General features: G+C 33.8%; 1 protein-coding gene across 1 annotated transcript in view; it reads left to right on the top strand.

Moving 5' to 3' along the window:
• The first annotated feature begins 380 nt into the window (after positions 1-380).
• Positions 381-23,400, top strand: part of LOC127739141 (uncharacterized) — a 151,089-nt gene continuing 128,069 nt past the window's right edge. Inside the window, exons 1-3 of the mRNA XM_052250734.1 lie at positions 381-491; positions 8,228-8,625; positions 18,457-18,686. Of these exons, the coding sequence (XP_052106694.1) occupies positions 8,409-8,625; positions 18,457-18,686 (447 nt within the window). The 5' untranslated portion in view covers positions 381-491; positions 8,228-8,408. The remainder of the gene's footprint in view (positions 492-8,227; positions 8,626-18,456; positions 18,687-23,400) is intronic.

Below are 23,400 nucleotides of genomic sequence, written 5' to 3'. Positions count from 1 at the left end.
CGAGACATTTCAGCGTGTGCACTCTTGTTGTAATTTGTGTAGTTCTGTGGTACATTTTGAGTGTTCTGTGGTATTCTGTGATGTTCTGTGGTAAAAAGACGCTCCGCTGGAAATGACCAGAGACATAACAGATCATAACAACACAGCTATACTTTTAAATTCGTCGATCATGTTTTTAATCTGCACCGAACAATAAATATTTTTTTTGTAAATACACATTTTAAAGCAATGTGATGGATACATTATCCTTTACTGATTAACGGAAGAAGTAAAATAAAAAAATCAGGGCGGACAGGAATATTTTAGGGCGAACGTGAATCAGGCCGAATCGACCCAGATTCTTTGTACGTTACAATATCAGAAACGAAAGTAGGAAAAAAGGGTATTTCCCACCAACGACTAGCTGTCGATTTTGTTGTCCATCAGGGACAGTCTATAGTTTAGATAATCCCTGTGTCCATGTTCAAAGAATGTATTTTCAAGTTTATCTGGTAAACAAAACACATCTTATTACGGTTCCATAGATTTTAAAACAACATGGGAGGAAACAATACACCTTATCGCTATTCCCGCTTGAACTTTTGACGTCATGCAACAATCACTTTTCCATTGTGGCGTCAGATATTTTCTATTATGACGTCAAAATTTTACGGGAACTTTTGTGATGTCCAGTAATGGCGGACAAATAGCGATAAGGTGTATTGGAATCCAACGGATTTAGGATCATTTAGTGTAAAGACGACTTAACACTAACAGATAAACAGTCTGAAAAAAAACAAACATTAGTAGACATTACCTTGTGCAACGCCAAAATATAGATAAACAGCAGCAGTGGTGGATCAAGAAATTTTCACAAGGGGAAGCCCTTTGACTGCAAAAGAGGGGCTCGCTTCAATGATTCTCTAAAAAATCAACAATTTTTTTTCCACAAGAGGGGGTCCCAGGCTCCCTATGCCCCTGGGTTGGTGGGTGGGGTGGGGGCCAGGGCCCCCTTATGGACCTACATATATGATGAATGTATATACTTTTTCCAGACATTGGCTAACAAGGCCCCCCCCCCCCCAAAACCTTTTTAGAATCCTGGATTTCACTTGAACAGTATCTACAGGATGTAGAAGCATAAGTTATCATAACTGTACATATGATAGCAATAATGTTAGGTACACATGGTACAGACAAACTTTCTTTGAAAGAATTAGGGAGCTACCATTTGACCTTTATTTTTTTCAAATCAAATCAAATAATTTTATTGGTGTAAATTCCAATACAGGAATGATACCAGTTGACATTTACAAAATACATTTACAAAATACAAATACAAAAACAGACAAAAATAAACAAAAAACAAATATACAGAGATATGTTTTCTCAATGATAAGAGACACATATTTTATAAATTTTATAGATCCCGATATCAGGATTCGGGTTGAGGCATGAAAATCGGGATGATCCCACCAAAATCAGGATATATATTTTATAATCCTAGCCCCCCCCTTTATGGGGGGGGGGGGGGGCTAGGATGAAATTTGAAAAAATAGGCAGGACAAGAGTTTTGAGTAAAAAAAAAAGGCAGGATAAGACACTGCAAAAAAAAAAGGCAGGATGACAATTTAGGTAAAGAAATGTCAGGATAAACTAAAAAAAAAAAGGCAGGACCGAATAGAGTGAAAAATAAAAATCCTGATTTTCACAAAATATACCTGAAAAAATTATTGGTTACCGATTTTGAAGTTTTTCTGATCAATTTCTATAAATCTATAATTTTACCTGGCAACATATTTATGACAAGTTTACGACCCTACGCTAATCAACGGTCACAACAGGTGTCATAATTTGTTGTTACATGTAATCTGCTTATCTGATGGGTCATAACAATTCTCAAAATTAATTAATTTGTAAACAGTATCGGTCAGTCTGCATTTCAATTTTAATCAAATTATCATACGATCACAATTTGCAACGTTTACCGTAGTTTCATGACAAAATCGTAATTAACTGAAAGACAAAAACTGTAATGAACTCATAAGAAAACAGCTTTTATCTTGAAATCTGTTAAAATTTTTGAAATCAGACGTGTTTCTGTTCAGTTCTGATTTAAAATCGATGCCATTTTGTATTCACTTCTACTGAGTATAAGCTTCCACCATTAAGAGCACCTCTGAACACAAAGAAAGATAACTCAAATTTTATCCATTTTCTCATAAATACTGATAGACCAACTCAAAATCTGTCTTCATCCTTCTAACTTTAGGACATTAAGGTTTAGGTCTTTTGAGTCATGGTGCAAAGATAAGAAGGTCTTTGGAGGGGGAAAAGGGGGGGGGGGGGGGTCTTCACTTTGTATCCTTTATTTTTTTAGGCCAATTTTCTCTATTAAGTTATTTTGCCAATTAATAAGTACAAGAATCATGCAAATAAAAGAAATCAAGGCTTATTAGCTCATCATCAGTATACCAAAAGAAAAAAGAAGAGATAAGAGACTATTTCAAGAGTAAAAAACAGTGCACAGAGAAACGCTGCAAAAATTGTAACCCTTAAAAATCTGGTCGCGCACTAAATCGCCCCATGGAGATTTTCAAAAGTTGGCAGGTCTGGGTTTGAATTAAGGCAGTGTCTGTGTAAAGCAAAATTCTATCGGGATGAAATATCACCCAGCGATCTGGTGGAAAAATTGTTGCAGATGATGTAAGATTTTTTCTGGAGGAAAATTTCACTGTGAGATATTTTCCATTGCAGTGAAATTTTTTTGGAAATTGCCCTGAAAATACGGGGTCATGCAGACACTGCCTTGAATTAATTGGTTGTAACAAAATCCCTCACTTGCCTTTTAATTTTTTTAATTTACCAAATATACATGAATTATGTTCGTTGAAATCTAGAACCAAGTTCAGACACCCGCATGTTACATATTTCACAACTTGCTAGCTACATGATGTGAAATATATAATCGCATCAAGAATCAAGACAACTCCCCCACTGCCAAATCACCCCACTTTTCCACCAACTCACTCCACTTTCTACCAATTCGCCCCACTCTTGTTTATTAACTCGACCCACTTATGAAAATTAGTTTTATCTCCACAATCTCTCAAACTGTACTGCTAAAATAACAGTAGAAAAAAAAAACTATAATTAAGATTATATATTTCAAATAGGCCTCATTTTTACCCTTTTAAATTAAAATGGGACAATTTATATATATCCAAGTTCAAGATGAAAAAAAAAGTGTTAAAATAATATGGGTGATGCGGATACTATTTTTTTTATATCTTTCTATAATGTTTTTAAACTCAGTGTTGATTACTCAGCAGTTACTTGTTACTTAGATCAGTACTGAAAAACATTTAGATTAATTTTTATCACATTAGGGTAAACTCTGTGATGATGGAACTATAACATTTCTGTGTGAACATTTTAACCATACTGGTGCTGTCAACAATCAAGTATGAACATATTTTATGCAACTGTCCTAAGTAAGGAGCCTGTTGTTCAGTGGTTGGTGTGGATCATAGGTGTTTCTCATTTCTCGTTTTTAACATAGATTAGACTGTTAGTTTTCCTGTTTGAATTGTTTTACATTAGTCATTTTGGGGCCCTTTATAGCTTCCTGTTTGGTGTGAGCCAAGGCTCTGTGTTGAAGACCAATAATTGTTAACTTTTTATACGACCGCAAAAAAATTTTGTGGTCGTATATTGGTATGACGTTGGCGTCGTCGTCCGAATACACATTGGTTTTCGCACTCTAACTTTAGTTTAAGTGAATGGATCTCTATGAAATTTTACCATAAGGTTCAATACCACAAAAGGAAGGTGGGGATAAATTTTGGGGGTTATGGTACCAACAGTTAAGGAATTAGGGGCCAAAAAGGGGCCAAAAATAAGCATTTTTGTAACTTCCAGACATAACTTGTGTGTTAGTGTATGGATCTCTCTGACATTGTACCACAATGTTCCATATCACAAAGGGAATGCTGGGATTGATTTTGGGGGTAATTGCCTCCAAATTTTAGGAATTAGGGGCCAAAAAGGGGAAAAAAACAAGCATTTTTCTAGTTTCATGACAATAACTTTTGTGTAAGTGTATGGATCTCTCTGACATTGTACCATAAGGTTCCATATCACAAAGGGAATGCTGGGATTGATTTTGGGGGTAATTGCCTCCAAATTTTAGGAATTAGGGGCCAAAAGGGGCAAAAAACAAGCATTTTTCTAGTTTCATTACAGTAACTTGTGTGTAAGTGTATGGATCTTTATGAAATTGTACTACAAGGTTCCATATCACAAAGGGAAAACTGGAAGTGATTTTTCGGGGTAATTGCCCACAACGTTTAGGAATAAGATGCCAAAAAGGGGCAAAAAATAAGCATTTTTCTAGTTTCCAGACAATAACTTGTGTTCAAGTGTATGGATCTCTCTGAAATTTTAATGCAAGGTACCAAACCACAAAGGGAAGGCTGGGATTGATTTTGGGGATAATTCCCTAGAAATTTGAGGAATTAGGGGCCATAAAGGGGCAAAAAAACAAGCATTTTTCTAGTTTCAGGACAATAACTTGTGTGTAAGTGTATGGATCTTTATGAAATTGTACTGCAAGGTTCCATATCACAAAGGGAAAGCTGGGTTTGAGTTTGGGGGTAATTGCCCTAAATGTTTAGGAATTTGGGGCCAAAAAACAAGCATTTTTCTTGTTTCCAGACAATAACTTGTGTTCAAGTGTATGGATCTCTCTGAAATTGTACAGTTCATACATGTGAACCTCCCGACGGGAGTACAATAATCCCGTTTTCAGGGGTCTCCTCCCGACCTCCAGTTGAAGACAAAAAAATCCTGTGTATGAAATATTTCATGAATGAAAAATTTCAGCCCAACATATCTGGTGTAACTGACATTACTGAAGTTATATTTTACCTGTAAATCAATTAAAATGCATAATTATATGGCCTCACTTGTCACCTTGGGTGTCAAACATACTGGTAATAAACGATTTTTACCTCAGGCTAACTGCCGTTGTGTAGTAAAACTTTGTTTATTTAAAATGAATGTTAGGTTACTTCCCTTGATTTATCCTGTTTTAAGTTATTTTCCTTTAAATAATGTAAATTTTTAAAAGAATATAAATAAAATATAAATTGAACAAATAATCATAAAAGGATGGAAATTAAATATCATGCATTATAAATCTACTTGCATAAAGATAAAATTAAAAGATCTACTTGCAGATAGATAAGGAAATGTTCTGATTGCAATGAATAATGGGAAGAAAGATATGACCTAAAAAATTTAAAGAACATACTGAAAAAGAAGAATGTTAGATTGAACAAGTTGAAAGTTTAAAAAGATAGAGAAAATTTATAAGTACAAAGGTACTTTAAACATAATACATTCGGATGGAAAGTTGAAGAAAACACACTTTAACAGACAATTTCTACAGAACACGGTTACATTTACGACAGAATTTATGTCGATTAAAAACATCCTGATCTGAGTCCTAATCTCCAAAACTCCTGATCTTAGTTTCACAGTCCATCACATGTATGTGTACTGCAAGGTACCATACCACAAAGGGAAGGCTGGGATTGAGTTTGGGGGTGATGAATCATAAGGGGGTTCAAAAAATTTGGGGGGGGGATTATTTTCCCTTTTTTTCTTTAAAATTTTCCATTTTAAATTGGTTATTTCTGATTTATATATAAAAGCAAATAATAATGATATGGTTTGAATAGATAAATTAAAAATTTTTAAGTTCTTAGACCACATTTATTCTGTGTCAGAAACCTATGCTGTGTCAAATATTTAATTACAATCCAAATTCAGTGCTGTATCAAGCTTGAATGTTGTGTCCAGACTTGCCCCAACTGTTCAGGGTTCGACCTCTGCGGTCGTATCAAGCTGCGCCCCAGCGGAGCATTTTATTATACATTGTGACTTGGATGGAGAGTTGTCTCATTGGCACTCATACCACATCTTCTTATTAGTCCCCTATTGACGAAATTGAAGGGGACTTTAGGTTTGCACTCTGTCTGTCTGTCTGTCTGTCAAATCAGTTTTCCACACTTTTTTCTTCATGTTTGAAGATATTGATTGATATTTGATGTATTGAGAGTTGTCTAATTGGCACTCATACCACATCTTCTTATTAGTCCCCTATTGACGAAATTGAAGGGGACTTTAGGTTTGCACTCTGTCTGTCTGTCTGTCTGTCTGTCCACACTTTTTTTCGTCATGCTTGAAGATATTGACTTGATATTTATTATATATTTTACACCATGACAAGTTATAGATCAAGTTAGCATTTTGTTCCAGTACAATGAATTTTTAACTGGTAGGTAACTATGTATTGCCATGCAATACTCTCAGAATGCTTGTTTATATGAATGTTTATCGTATGCCGATCAATCTGATTGAAATAAAGATCCTGTGTGTCAAAGCTTTGCTGACAAGCATACTTGCCAACCTCTGACAATGAGAAATCATGTCATGACATGACATGACATGTCAAAAAGCGTGTGAAACGCGCGACATAGATGCAGACATTTTCACATTATACAAATTTGTTAATATAAAAATCAATACTCTACTGTAAACTTTTATTGTTTTCAACAGTGGTCTATTTTGCTGCTTTTAAAGCAACACCACTAGGCACATATTCTGAACAATTGCCAGTTTGGTTACATTTACTTGATAACAAGTCACACAATATATCATTGTCAAGTTCTGATCAGAATTCAGTGTACATTTCTTTATAATTGAAAATGCTCTCTGACAGTCAGAATTGATATTTGGTTGAACTATATATATATATATATATAATAGCTTTATTAAGCTTTGAAAAATGTTAACTTATCTATTGTCTCTGCCAATGCCATTGCTCCCTACAAACTATGTTGCTTTTGCCTGGTCAAAACTGGAAAGTTCATCAGAAGACAGCTGGTACTATAAGAACTGTTACATGATTTTTCCATCCCCTATGGCCCGGTACCACGATTTCTTGAGGATTGCAAGAACAATTTAAGCAGTATAACACCATGTAAAATCATGTTTTCGGGACAAATCAATTTGTCCTCGGGATATTAATTTGTTCTTGTAATCCTCGGGAAATGTGAATTTAATCATGCATGCAATTTATGTACTCCTCGTTACTGATTCACGGGTCATTTAGAAGTCAGTTCAAACCCATTTTTCTATGATTCAATATGGTATCAAAATTTAATTGGTGAAACTATATATATGGTAAATAATGATACATATTTGTGATATTACAGTCAATTGTCACCTCAAAATGGTGTCAATGATCAAACATGTTATTGATGAAATAAGATTTTTAATCAGACTGTTAAAAATAAGAAGATGTGGCATGCATGCCAACGAGAAATGAGACCAAATGCCGTTGAAAAGAAAAAAAGAGAGGAATAGACTTTCCAAAGAGCTATTTAAACTTAATTATGTTGAAAACAAACTGACAACACCATGTAAAAAAAAGGAAGACAAATGCCATTGAAGTTATTAATTATAGGTCAACATGTAGCAAAATCCTAAACCCCATAGCAAGATATAAAGGGCAGCAAAATGACAAGTGTAAGACAATTCAAACCAACAGTCGGATTTATGTACAAAGCTATAAATGAAAAACGAATATGATATACAGTTACAAACAATAGCGCTAAATTATAGGCATCTATAGCGGACTTGCAACAGCCACATATATAATATGATGGAGTTAAACATGTTTGCTGGTGCTCAACACTTAATGTCACTTCAGTGATACACAAGACAAAAACATTTGAAAATCCAAACTTTATTCAAAAGAACTGATAGCACAAAAGTACAAAAGTAAAGCCAAAACCAAAAAGTATAAACAAAGAGGGCTTACATACACTGTAAGCTACAAAACTAATCAGCAAGATCTACAAAAAGTCAAAATGACCATGAAAACTGAAACCATGAATTGACTCTTATACAAATTTTGATATGTCTTAAGTAATATATTGACAAGATCTACCATATGTAAATATAACTGAACCACCAATTGGCTCCATATTAGGAGTTCTTGTCCTTTATATGATGACATTCATAAACTTAAAATGTGTTATTTGATATTACTAGTATCTAGAAGAAGAAAAATCAGTACAGGAAGTAATATCCTAACATGCATCCAATCAAATTGTTTATTTCATTTGACTTGTTCAGACATTTAAATTCATTTTGTGTTTTAATTTAATTTTTTTAGAAAATAGACCAGATATCATAATGGTTTTCTTCATAAGAGGGAGAACAACCAAGATTTATGCCAGCTTGAAAGCCATGAATTTTGCCACATAACTTTTAGTTGGTTTTGACCGTTTGAATGACAATCTTCTACTGGGTAGAATCCTGTCTATAATTAGCAAAGAAATAAAGAAGAATTTACTATGGCGACTCTTACTGTAGAGGAAGACAACTACATTCGGATGAGTTTGTTGTTAACAGGAATTTCTCCTCGTGCAGCTAGAACCTTCTTTGATAATGAATTTGCTCCAGCAAGTTTAGATGCGACAATCAAGAAAGAGTATAACAAATTGCTTGACTTAAAAAAGAAACGTATAATCAACCAATCACAGTGGAACCTTCTGTTGCCAAAATTTCCTGGTAAGTGCAGAAATAAATAAAATTATAATACCCTTTTATGATTCTCAAAACTGTCCTGTATATACATGTACTATTCATATTCAAACTTTCTGTTCCAAAGATGTCCTAGTTCATTAAGTGCAAATATTATCTTATTTCTATTATCAATTTTCTTTTATTTCTACCAACCACCAACCATGTTGTAGTGCCTAGAATTAAAACATAATCATCCTTACTATTATTAATTGAGAAACCCTTGTTTGCCGATTGAATGAAACATATACAGATGGAATATTGGGAAAGAGTCTATTGTTTTTGGAGTCATTGGGTCAAAGTTCAATGTCTCTATACAAACAAACTTTCAGAAAAAAATGGTTTTCACATTGTAACTTTATTTCTCCTTGATTGATTAGAATCAAACTTGTATAGATGGAGAGCATAAGGTAGCAAAAGTGATCAGATGATTTTGGAGTCAATAGGCCAAAGTTCAAGAGCTGTGTTTCAATGACATACTTTTGATAGATACACGATTGAAATTAGGTTTTCAGGTCAGTTTTCAGAAGTGCTAGGGGATTTGCAATTTCTTTGTGAAATGTGAAGTTGCAGATAACATTATAATTTTGTTCTGGTTGACTTCCTATATTTTTCTTTGAATAATAAACATGATAAAGCGTTCCTTATGAAGGTAAGTCTAGAAAAGAGCTTATTAGGATGCACTAAATTTATAAAGTGTAATGACTATGGGATATACATTGTAATTGATAACTTAATTTCTTCGTAGTAGTTACGGCCATGTTTTTATTAACGCTATAAGGTTTCTATTCATTTGTTAACCCTTCTTGCAGATACATATTTTGAGCTGATGTTTGGTGTGTAATTGTAAAATGAAAACACATAGATCTTATATGAGCTTTGTTTTAACTGGCATCCTTTGGATAAATACACTATTGATGTTTGGTTTTGAGGTCAGTTTTCAGCTTATAGTACTATAAAAGGATTTGGAATTCATTTATGAAAGGAGAAGTTACAAATAATATAATAATTTTGTTTCAGCTGACATACTTTTATTTAGCTCTTCTGAACCAAAGTTACAAGTGAGCTCTTCTCCTCACTTGGTGTTTGTCGTCTGTTATTTTTTAAAAATATTCTCCTCTGAAACTACTGGCCACAATCATCTTTGGGGTATCTTGTTTAAAAAATTGTGTCCAACGACACCTCCTGCCAACTAACATGCATGGCCTTATTATTGCCCTTAAATGAGGAATTTTACCATTTTCTCATTTTTGTCTATTATCCATGAAAACTATAATAGATATACTTTAAATAGCAAAAGTGATCAGCTAGACAAGAATAAGACAACTTTTCCGAAATCGTCAATTAGAGATATTGCCCTTTAATGACAGGTTTTATATCTTTTTGCATTTTTGCCTAAAACTATAGTTAGATGTAAACTTGAAATAACAAAATTGATCAGCAAGACCTGATCTTCAAATACGTCGTTATTGTTGAAATCATTGGATGGCTTTTTATAGGAGTTATTGTACTAAAATGACAATTTTTTACTATTTTTTGTGTGTGCCTATTATCTTGAAAGCTTCGATTGATACATAGAAATTCAGATAGCAAATATGATCATCAAGACAAGATCTAAAAAAAAGTCAACATGGCCAAAAGTGTCAGTCAACTCCTTATACAAGTTATTGTCCTTAAATGACGATTTTGTCCATGTTTTGGCCTAATATCTTGAAACCTATAATAGATAGATAAAAAAACTTTAAAATGCAAAAATGACCAGCAGGATAAGATCTACAACTACATCAGCATCATTGAAATTGTCAGTCCACTCTTTATAGGAGTTATTGCCCTTTAATGATGATTTTTACAAAAACGCTCATTGTTGAAGACAGGTGAGCCTCTAGTTTATTCAAATTATTATGCCTTGATTTTTAGTTCACCTGGCCCAAAGGGCCAAGTGAGCTTTTCTCATCACTTGGGGTCCGTCGTCGTCGTTAACTTTTTACATTTTGAACTTCTTCTAGAGAACCACTGAATGGAATGAAACCAAATATGGCATGAATGTTCTTTATGAGGTGCTGACCAAGTGTTGTTACTTTGAAGCCGATCCATCATCCAAGATGGCCGCCAGCGGGGGGACTTCGTTTAACATAGGACCCTATGGACAATACATACAAATATCTTCTTTTAGAGAACCAACGGATGGAATAAAACCAAACATGGCATGGATGTTCCTTATGAGGTGTTGACCAAGTGTTGTTACTTTGAAGCTGATCCATCATCCAAGATGGCCGCCAGAGGGGGGGCTTAGTTTAACATAGGACCGTATGGGAAATACATACAAATGTCTTCTTTTAGAGAACCACTGAATGGAATGAAATAAAACATGGCATGAATGTTCCTAATTATGAGGTGCTGACCAAGTGTTGTAACTTTGTACGCGATCAATCATCCAAGATGGCTGGCAGCAGGGGACTTCATTTAACTTAGGACCCTATGGACAATACATACATTGTACAAATGTCTTCTTTTAGAGAACCACTGAATAGAATGAAACCAAACATGGCATGCATGTTCCTTATGAGGTGCTGACCAAGTGTTGTTACATTGAAGCCGATCCATCATCCAAGATGGCCGCCAGAGAGGGACTTAGTTTAACATAGGACCCTATGGGAAATACATACAAATGTCTTCTTTTAGAGAACCACTGAATGGAATGAAATAAAACATGGCATGAATGTTCCTTATGAGGTGATGACCAAGTGTTGTTACTTTGTAGGCGATCTATCTTCTAAGATGGCCGTCAGCAGGGGACTTCGTTTTACATAGGACCCTATGGACAATACATACAAATGTCTTCTTTTAGAGAACCACTGAATGGAATGAAACCAAACATGGCATGAATGTTCCTTATGAGGTGCTGACCAAGTGTTGTAACTTTGTAGGCGATCCATCATCCAAGATAGCCGCCAGCGGAGGACTTCGTTTAACATAGGACCCTACGGGAAATACATACAAATGTTTTCTTTTAGAGAACCACAGAATGGAATGAAACCAAAGATGGCATGAATGTTCCTAATGAGGTGCTGGCCAAGTGTTGTTACTTTGTAGCCAATCAATCATCCAAGATGGCTGCCAGCGGGGAACTTAGTTTAACAAAGGACCCTATGGACAATACATACACATGTCTTCTTTTAGAGAACCACTGAATAGAATGAAACCAAACATGGCATGAATGTTCCTTATGAGGTGCTGACCAAGTGTTGTTACTTTATAGTCAATCAATCATCCAAGATGGCTGCCAGCGGGGAACTTAGTTTAACAAAGGACCCTATGTGAAATACATACAAAAGTCTTCTTTTGAAGAACCACTAAATGAATGGAATGAAACCAAACATGGCATGAATGTTCCTTATGAGGTGCAGACCAAGTGTTGTTACTTTGTAGCAAATCCATCAACCTAGATGGCTGCCAACAGGGGACTTAGTTTAACAAAGGACCCTATTGGAAATATATACAAATGTCTTCTTCTAGAAAACAGCTAAAACCAAACATGGTATGAATGTTTCTTTTGAGGTGCTGACCAAGTGTTGTTACTTTGTAGCTGATTTGTTGTCCAAGATGGCTGCCAGCAGGGGGAGTAAGTTTAACATAGGACCCAATGGGAAATACATACAAATGTTTTCTTCTAGAGAACCACTGAATATAATGAAACCAGACATGGCATGAATGTTCCTAATGAGGTGCTGACCAAGTGTTGTTACTTTGTAGCAAATCCATCATCCAAGATGGCCGCCAACAGGGGACTTAGTTTAACAAAGGACCCTATTGGAAATATATACAAATGTCTTCTTCTAGAAAACAGCTAAAACCAAACATGGTATGAATGTTTCTTTTGAGGTGCTGACCAAGTGTTGTTACTTTGTAGCTGATTTGTCGTCCAAGATGGCTGCCAGCAGGGGGAGTAAGTTTAACATAGGACCCAATGGGAAATACATACAAATGTTTTCTTCTAGAGAACCGCTGAATAGAATGAAACCAAACATGGCATGAATGTTCCTAATGAGGTGCTGACCAAGTGTTGTTACTTTGTAGCCGATCCATCATCCAAGATGGCCGCCAGCAGGTGACTTAGTTTAACATAAGACACCTATGGGAAATACATACAAACATGGCATAAATGTTCCTTATGAGGTGCTGATGAAGACCTTAATACATGTATCTTTATAGATTGAGATATACTGTAAACTGCAAAAATATCAAGAAAAGAAGATCTACATGAGCAAAATTGTCAATTGACATCTTGTTGGAGTTATTTTCCTTATAAAGTCATTTTCTACAATTTCAATGAATTTATTGGTAATTTCTGTAAACTTTACAAAAGTCTTCTGCTTTTGATTAAATTACGGGGCCAATATTAAACCAAATTTGGCCTCAATTATTATTAGAGTATCTGATTTTAATCTATTTTTACATGATTTCCAAAGCCAAAGTAGAATCAGGTGAGCGACACATTCTCTTGAGAGCCTCTAGTTTTTTTTATTTCAAGAAAATAACAGCTTGTTACCTTGATTTAAACCTTTATGACAGATCTTGAGGTGATCTTTTGATATATTATGTAATGTGATATCCTCTATAAGGATTAGTCTTAAGAATTGTTGAACAGAGTTTGACATAAACACATAATTATTTGACTGAAACATGGACACCCCAGTTTAATGTGTACCTTGAGAGCTTTCAAAAAGAATTTTTGTCCAGACTTATAAGTATCAAATTAGTGCAAATGTCATATTCACTTTAAATTAATTTTTTTTACATTAATCGAAATAATATCTTATATTCCATCCATTAAATAAACAATGAATATGTATATGTATTTATATAAGGGAAGTTTCAAGTTTATCAGATTCATGAAGATTTATATTGGTTTTTTTACCACTCAAAAAAGTGGTAAAAGTAAATTGATCACGGAAATTAGTCACCATGTGGTAGGATTGCCAATGATACTCTTATCCACCAAAGACCAAAGGACTGTCTTCAACAACTACTAGTATGTTAACGTTTTTCTTGCATTATGACACAAGGGGTGTCAGGATTGACCAAACAAAAGACCAACTGAAGCTATCCTGACACCACAAGGTGTATTATACAGCATGAAAAACCTTAAAATATGCATTTTCTGTCTTATATACTGTCAAATTAATATTGTTTTAAAGATTTTGCAGAAATTAGTTTCCCATTTTATTGATTACAATAAAGTGTGAGATTCAAATTCATTTAGTTAAAACCACGTCAAACAGCTCAATTATAATGTATATATGTAAATAAGGTGAATGGAATTAAATAGAATAAAACTTACTTATTTAGATGTAATCACTTGTAATCACTGTCTAGTTATCACAAACATGACAAGGTCTGATTCCTTGTCCTGATTTGGCTTTACGTTAGATCCTTTTTATACAACCGCAAAAATTGAAAATTTTTTGGTCGTATATTGGTATGACGTTGGCGTTGTCGTCGTCGTCGTCGTCGTCCGGCGTCGTCCGAAGACACATTGGTTTTCGCACTCTAACTTTAGAATAAGTGAATGGATCTCTATGAAATTTTACCATAAGGTTCAATACCACAAAAGGAAGGTTGGGATTGATTTTGGGGGTTATGGTACCAACAGTTAAGGAATTAGGGGCCAAAAAGGGGCCAAAAATAAGCATTTTTGTAACTTCCAGACATAACTTGTGTGTTAGTGTATGGATCTCTCTGACATTGTACCACAATGTTCCATATCACACAGGGAATGCTGGGATTAATTTTGGGGGTAATTGCCTCAAAATATTAGGAATTAGGGGCCAAAAAAGGGGCAAAAAACAAGCATTTTTTTAGTTTCATGACAATAACTTGTGTGTAAGTGTATGGATCTTTCTGAAATTGTACTACAAGGTTCCATATCACAAAGGGAAAGCTGGAATTGAGTTTGGGGGTAATTGCCCAAAACGTTTAGGAATAAGGGGCCAAAAAGGGGCCAAAAATAAGCATTTTTCTAGTTTCCAGACAATAACTTGTGTTCAAGTGTATGGATCTCTCTGAAATTGTACCACAAGGTTCCATATCACACAGGGAATGCTGGGATTGATTTTGGGGGTAATTGCCCAAAACGTTTAGGAATAAGGGGCCAAAAAGGGGCCAAAAATAAGCATTTTTCTAGTTTCCAGACAATAACTTGTGTTCAAGTGTATGGATCTCTCTGAAATTGTACTGCAAGGTACCATACCACAAAGGGAAAGCTGGGATTGAGTTTGGGGGTGATGAATCATAAGGGGGTTCAAAAAATTTGGGGGGGGGGATTTTTTTTTTTTTCCTTTTTTTTTTCTTTTAAAATTTTCCATTTTAAGTTGGTTATTTCTGTTTTATATTTAAAAGCAAATAATAACGATATGGTAGGAGATACACACCAAACAGGATGTGTAAATTATTATAAAATAAGTATTGTGCAATAGCAAGATATTTTCAATTGCACAGTATTGCACAATAGCAAGAAATCTTCAATTGCACAGTATTGCGCAATAGCAAGAAATCTTCAATTGCACAGTATTGTGCAATAGCAAGAAATATCCAATAGCACAATATTGCGCAATAGCAAAAAATTGTCAATTGTACAGTATTGCGCAATAGCAAGAAATATTCAATTGCACAGTATTGTACAAAAGAAGATACTTCGTATAAATTGCTTATTTCTTGACCAATTTCAATGGGGTTTTATTCTTGAATTCTTGGGGTTCTTTAATATGCTGATTTTAACCGTGTATGAAGTTTTTGGATTTTGGGCCCCGTTTTTAAATTGGTCCAAAGGGTCCAAAATTAAACTTTGTTTGATTTCATCAAAAATTGAATTATTGGGGTTCTTTGATATGCCGAATCTAACCGTGTATTTAGATTCTTAATTTTTGGTTCTGTTTTCAAATTGGTCTACATTAAGGTCCAAAGGGTCAAAAATTAAATTTAGTTTGATTTTAACAAAAATTGAATTCTTAGGATTCTTTGATATGCTGAATCTAAACATGTATTTAGATTTTTGATTATGGGCCCAGTTTTCAAGTTGGTCCAAATCGGGGTCCAAAATTAAACTTTGTTTGATTTCAACAAAAATTGAATATATGGGGTTCTTTGATATGCTGAATCTAACCATGTATTTAGATTTTTGATTTTTGGGCCCCATTATCAACTTAGTCCACATTGAGGTCAAAAGGGTCCAAAATTAAACTTTGTTTGATTTCATCAAAAATTGAATTCTTGGGGTTCTTTGATATGCTGAATCTAACCATGTATTTAGATTTTGGATATTGGACCATAATAGTTGAATGTCCAATTTAAAATTTTTAAGTTCTTAGACCACATTCATTCTGTGTCAGAAACCTATGCTGTGTCAAATATTTAATCACAATCCAAATTCAGAGCTGTATCAAGCTTGAATGTTGTGTCCATACTTGCCCCAACTGTTTCAGGGTTCGACCTCTGCGGTCGTATCAAGCTGCGCCCTGTGGAGCATTTTATTAGTTTTATCATGGCTTCAATGTTTGTATAAAGTTTTGGATTTTCAAATCTTTTGGCCTTGAGCATCACTGAAGAGGCTTTATTTTCAAAATGTGTGAATGGTGCAGTACAATTGGTACTGCTCATGTCATGCATGTTATATCATTCGAATAAAACTGCATTTACATAAAAAAAAAACATAACTTTAATATTACAGTGTATGAAAATTAAAAATCACTCTCGTTAATGTCTGACAAAAATATTTTTTCTTTAAAAATCTGAGAATTAGGATAAAATATTATAGCTTTCCTCTTTAAGGATGTTAGCTACTCTGTTTCAAAATAACAAGCTGTTTAAAAAACTGTTATAAATTGATAGTATATAAATAAGCAGAAAAAAATGAAGGTTTCTTGTCCATGTTTTTGAGAATTAAGCCCCTGAAAATTTGGCGGGAAATGAATCTCTCTAGATTTTTTCATACATTTAACATTGGCACCTTTTTTCTTTCAAAAACTATGAAAAAAAATCAAGGAGTTTATAAGATTTTCAGATATGGCTTTTCAAACTATATATAATAAAATTATGAAAAGAAAAGTAGTGGTAAGCGGGCAAATTTGTCAATGGCACTACATAGATAAAACAAGAGGATTCAGAATATCTTAACAAAAAGTCAAAAACAAGAGGAACCAACATCCTTAAATTATTTGATTGTTCCCATATATATATATATTGAGAATATTCGATAATTGGATTGTGTGAAAGATATATAAAAAGACAGCACAACATCGTCTATTGTATATGGAACACAAAATTAACCAGACATATAATTTCCTAGGTCACAGTACAATTTTAAATTAGATGTGAATTAATTTCATATTTTGATTTTAATATCCCTACACATGGATGTGGTTAAATTTGACTTGTTTTAATATGTTATTAAAGTACATGTATTACATTGATAATTTTATATAGAGTAATGCTCTATGTTGTTACGATAGTCTTAGTCATACACAGAACTACACATTATTTGTGTTTGAAGTTAAAATTGTGTGTTAATGATGTTTTTGATATTTCTGTCGAGCACTAAGTTGTGTAGGATGTTTAATAGCTTCACAGAGGGAGTCAAGTAAATGGTGGAAAGGATTGTTTCTATCTTAAAACTTTAAAACATATTAAAGATGAAAAATTGGGGCAAGAGTTCCATATGGTATCCCCACCATACCTCGGGTAAATTAGTGACGTAATGATTGGTTTTAATGCCGTCACGTTGTGACCCCCTATGGATCTGTATGGGGTCAGTCGATTTCATGTTCATGTTCATGACGTCACGTCTACTATTAATGTTGATGTCATCCATCAATGTTATAGTATTTCATTGTTTATTTTTGCACAAAACTTGGAAGGTAAAGTTCAGTGTGCGATAAATTCCTTATGCAGTTCACTACTGACCCGCAGAACCGTAACTACCTGTACCGTTGAGGCAGACGAGGCAATTGTTTCTTCTGATTTTCTGGCTAAAGAAATAAGAAGAAAAAAAAATGTAGAAAACATCCTTGCATTTTCATATCAAGAATTAGGTAAAGAATACTTAGTAATACGAAGAAGTCCTGTGTGCGATAAATTCCTTTTACAATTCACTACTGACCAGGTCATCCTCTACGGATCCATAGAGGATTAGTAAAATCCATAGGGATTCGGCCTTTGGCCTCACCCCTTTGGATTTTACTATTTCTCTATGGATCTGTAGGGGGTCAGTAGCAAATGATATAACTTATTGATATTATTTAATGGGGTGCCATATGAAACTTTACAGTACAGCCTCAATTGGACACAAATGAGTTAAATGCATTTCATTGAAACATAATCTCATCCGGGTTGTTTCTTCAAATGAAAGACCTATTGTTCTGAAAGGGAGCAACGATATGTAGGCATATAATAAGAAAGATAACCACAAATGACAAATCAATTGACCTCTGGCTGCTCCTGGCTTGTGTTGGGGTTAAACATGTTTGTCAGCAACTGTTACCCCGGGACAGTGATTATACAGTACCACATTAAAACCAACTGTACAAATCAGATTTCTCTGAATCTCTGGCATAGATCTTCCAGAATTTAATTAATGAATTAACTTAAAATTCTTCAGTTAGAATATTCTATTTATAATTATGTTTACCCTTATTATTTTTTGTTCCATGTGTTCCAGATTCGATCTTACTTACGATGTGATTTTTTAGTATCAGATTTATTTTCCATATGTTCAAGTTTCTAAAACTTTTGATATGACTTTTTAGTATCAGATTTATTTTCCAGATGTTCCAGATTCTAAAACATTTGATGTGACTTTGATGACAACATTACTGAGGAATTTGACTCCAATGATCCCTCCCCTCTGTGGATTTGACCGTTTACCTTCTGCAACGGAAACAACACAAGCTGCAGATTTAGAAAGGATAAAATACTACAAAAATTACCTAGCTCATCTGGAGGGTGGCAAAATAGACGCTACTTTCTTCAACACAGCATGGACTGATATAACTGGTGTATGTATATATCAATTTTTATTTAGCTGAATATAAATCACCTGGTGGAAGACATTTGGAAATAATTATTAAATCTAACTCAATTTAACATGGCATCAACACATTTATGAAAATTATTCCGTCAGTTTTTGATTTATTAATCTGAAAGTATGTCCTGTAAACTTTAAAAGATCTTCCACCTCATTCCACCAAAATATGTAGATGATTTTTAGGGAGGCAATATTTTACATAGACAACAAAACCCGGGACACAATTAAGAATTTAAGGCATAAAATGAAACTTCATCATGTTCATCCTTTGTTATAATTGATTTGCAGACAGCGTAAAACACAATTTTAATAATCTATCACCAACTTTTCTTATGAATTTTGCTTTAAGATGGATTTAAATGGTCAAAAAGGAGGTCAAACAGCTACTTAATTTTCAATAAAATTAAACACATTAATATCAAAGGGGATTTCCCACACTTTTTAAAATATTAAAAAAAACTCACTGTAAGGTTTTTATACGACCGCAAAAAATTTTTTGGGATCGTATAATGGTATGATGTCGTCGTCGTCGGAAGACACATTGGTTTCCGGACAATAACTTTAGTTTAAGTGAATGGATCTCTATGAAATTTTTTAAGAAGGTTCAATAACACAAAAGGAAGTTTGGGATTGATTTTAAGGATGATGGTCCCAACCGTTTAGGAATTAGGGGCCCCAAAGGGTCCCATAAACAAGCATTTTTCTAGTTTCAGGATAATAACTTGTGTATAAGTATTTTGATTGCTCTGAAATTGTACCACAATGTTTAATACCACAAGTAGAAGGTTGGTATTCATTTTAGGGGTTATGGGGCCAATAGTTTAGGAATTATTTTCAAAATTTTTCAAATTTCGAATTTTTGAAAAGTTTCAAGAAGAAATCTTCAATTGCACAGTATTGCGCAATAGATTTGTTAGATCTTTGATCACATTTATTTTGTGTCAGAAACCTATATTATGTCAAAAATTTGATCACAATCCAAATTCAGACAGTATCAAGCTTAAGGGCATACGATACAGTAGAGATCCCTCGTTGATTTTTTCTTGAAATTTTGGTAGAAGGTCAATTTCGATGTGTACTTTTGAAATATGCAAAGAAAAATATACCTGCATGACTTACTTTTTGAGATAATTTGGTTCGAAATTTGCATATTTGAAGGAAAAACCCTGAAATTTCATAAATAAGGACTTTTAAGGAAAGTACCAATACTTTTGAATGAACAGTCACAATTTAACCGGGTTTTTTGTAAAATGTTCCCTTGATCCATGGCATCAGCATGCTGTAACAAGTTAACGGTTGAAATAAATAATTATATCCTAAATTCTTTTAATACAAGTGAAATAAAGAAGTTGAAAATATTTTTGCGTCTACACAGAAGTGCAGAATAAATTCTATTGTTGATTTTTTCTTAAAATTTTGGCGGAGCGTTCTTGAAACAGAATCTGATTGATTGCAAAAGAAAAAACTGGGGGTCCATGTGCTTGTTTTTTCAATAAAAGCAATAAACCTTAATTTTTATTGGCAAACGGTACGTTTGCCAATAAGGCTCCAAACTAAATTGGAATAAGTTTTATTCGCAACAACGTCGTGAAATCTTTCCCGCCGTTCACTACTATGTTGTCAATTTCAGTGGTAGAGCCAAGGTGTTTTTTTTTTAAACCAATGATATTAATCATGAAAATTAATAAAGCTGGCTCCTCGTAAAATAGCATCATATTTGCCAAACCTTTATGAATTGTTACGAATTCAAACTTGGATAGAAAAAGTATTCTAGTAAATTACTTTTAGAATAGAAATGTTTGGAAACAAAACAGATATATATAATAAAAAAATTAATTTGCATCTCTGTCCGATATTAGTCATACAATTCATGTAGACAACACAGCTTGAACATAGTTTTAATTATTCAAAAGGATCCCGACATGACAAAATGTGCAACAATTATAAAGTAAGGGGATGATATAAAAATAAGGACATTTGGTATGATTGCAAAAGAGACTACTATCAACCATAGTTCAAATGACGAAGATAAACACTACTAAAGGTCACCCTACGGCCTTCAACACAAAAAAAAAAGAAAAAGAAAAAGCCACACCGTACTGTCAGCTTGAAAAAGCCCCGACATGAAAATGTGAAATAATTCAAACAAGAAAACTGACGACCTACTCTATAGGCATTACATGAACACAAAATCATACCCACATTAAATCGGGACAGCTTAGTCCATTACAGTGTAGTATAACATTTCATACAGCAGTTGATATTAGAGCATGAAATTTAATGATTCTGTATCAATAGATTAGTTACCTAAGCTTGTCTTCAGGATATTTTTTTTTATTACGGTACATATAATCATTGAATTACTTGTCTGTATTATACCTTCAATCTAGGAGTGAGTGCAACCACATTGTTTGTCCGGTCCAACAAATATTTTGTTTCTTATCTGAGAAACTACTTTACAAAAAGACTTCGTATTTGGTCAGTAACTTAACATCAGTGAGTTGCAACTCTGGTCTGTCAAATACCTAATTCCTGTGTGCAGATTTTTCTCTCTCAATATGTACATAGAAGATATGCTTAGCACATCAAGGGGTGCGTTTTTGTTTTTGGTCTATAATACGGGGCTTAAAACTGAGTCATTTTAACTGACAATTCTTCTTCATACACTTATATATTCCACGAGTTAAATTCTAAAAATGCAGTTAAACTCTTTAATGTACCTTTTCAAAGTCAGGAACAGTAAGATGCGCTCTCATTATTTATTACGTTTTTTTGTCATTTTGTTGATAGTCTCTGTTAAATTTTTCTGTACAATTCTCATTACAAATTTAGAGTTAGCCAAATGGTGAAGTTACTATATAAATTACTTATGTTTTTTTTTTTTGTGTAGTTGGGTTTCTCTCTCATCGGCGTCTTATGTTTTTCATATCTCTTATTCATTTCCTATATGAAATAACAGACATACAAAATTAAGAATGTGGATTTGATTTTTTTCCCATTCGAAGATAATATTGTTGACTTCCTTATTAATGAATAAATATAACAATTCTCGTGATTTGGCCGTTTTTCATTGCAGGTACTTTTTTCAAATTCGCGCAATCAGGATTATGACGTCCGTGGATTTCCGCAAATGCGAATACATCTAAAGCGACGTCGCGAAATATAATCATTCTTATTAGAAACATCGCGAAATTACAACGTTCTGATTAACAACGTCGCGAAAACAACACAAAAAGTTTTGAAAACGTTATTATCTGCCCCTGCTACTTAAAGTACTTTATCGTATGCCCTTAAATATTGTGTCCAAATTTGCCCAAACTGTTCAGGGTTCGTTTGCGGTCGTATCAGGCTGCGCTCAGCGAAGCATTTTATTAAACAGTCAAATCATGCTTTCTTATATGATATTAGTTACTTTATGTGAAAATCAACAATTTTTTGTTTCTACTTCCATCTTTAATGGAGACAGCAAGGCAATCTTGTTACAGTTACACTTATATGGATTAATGGATAACAAGAGATTTCAGTGTAACTGATCTTGATATTGTCGTCATTTAGTTATAACATAATTGGATAATCACAGTTTTTGCATCACAACTCCTTTACAACATATCTGATAAATGTGTATATGTTTCAACACAGTCAGTCAGTTAAACTCTTGCTGGTATTCTATTTTTCTTTGCAATAAAGAAAAGTACATGAATTCTGCTATTTAAACAAAATATTGAAGGCTTTTAAGTTCATGATACACTGTAAGAAAAAAAAGAAGGGGTATGAAACTATCTTTAGAAAAAAAAAACATGCACACACAAACATTGTGGAAATTTAAACCTGTAAAAATGTCGTCAGCACTATAAGCCAAATTGAGATCTTCAAAAGTTCATATGTATGTTATAAAAGATAGAAGTAATAATTGCCAATTTCAAATTTACCATACTGTTGATTATGCCTCTAAATAACAGAATGTTTACAAGAATTATACAAAAGTACATGAAGTAATAGCCATCCTTAACAAGTAGAATGCACAAGTATGTGCCCTTTAGGACTTGAAAACAGTGTTTACTTTGCACTGCTAAATTTAAAAAGTTCAAGCATGATCATTTAAACAGAAAAGACATTTCGGAATGACTTTGTGCACTCTTGCTTTTATGTGTGTATAGTAATTTTGTTTCATAAATTGATACACAATTTCCTACTTTTCTTTTCCAAAAACTGATTTGAGTAAAACATTTCTTTAAGATCGACTTGAGGTAATTATTCACAAGTTTGGATGTTCAATATAAAAATAAGAAGATGTGGTATGATTGTCAATGAATTTACAACCATCTACCAGAGACCAAATGACAGATTTTAGCAAACTAAGGGTCACCATAAGGCCTTCAACAGTGAGCAAAAACCATCCCTCATAGCAAGCTATAAAAGGCCCTGACATTATGTAAAACAACCCAAACGAGAAAACCGACGGCTTGATTAATGAACAAGACAATAAACGAAAAATAAATATGATATACAGCAGCAAATGACATCCGTTTAATTTTAGGCTCCGGACATGGAACAGGCACATACAGAATGTGGTGAGGTTAAACATGTTTTCAGCCGCCCAACCCTCCATATTTCTGGCTGTAACAGCACAACATAAGAAATAAATGGAGAATGTGTCCCCATGGACACAGATGATGCCCCTGCTT

The sequence above is a fragment of the Mytilus californianus genome, unplaced genomic scaffold, assembly GCF_021869535.1.
Source record: "Mytilus californianus isolate M0D057914Y unplaced genomic scaffold, xbMytCali1.0.p SCAF_4, whole genome shotgun sequence".
Classification (NCBI taxonomy): Eukaryota; Metazoa; Mollusca; class Bivalvia; order Mytilida; family Mytilidae; genus Mytilus; species Mytilus californianus.
The sequence above is the reverse complement of the archived record's forward strand: the minus strand, read 5'-3'. Positions and strand labels throughout refer to the sequence as shown.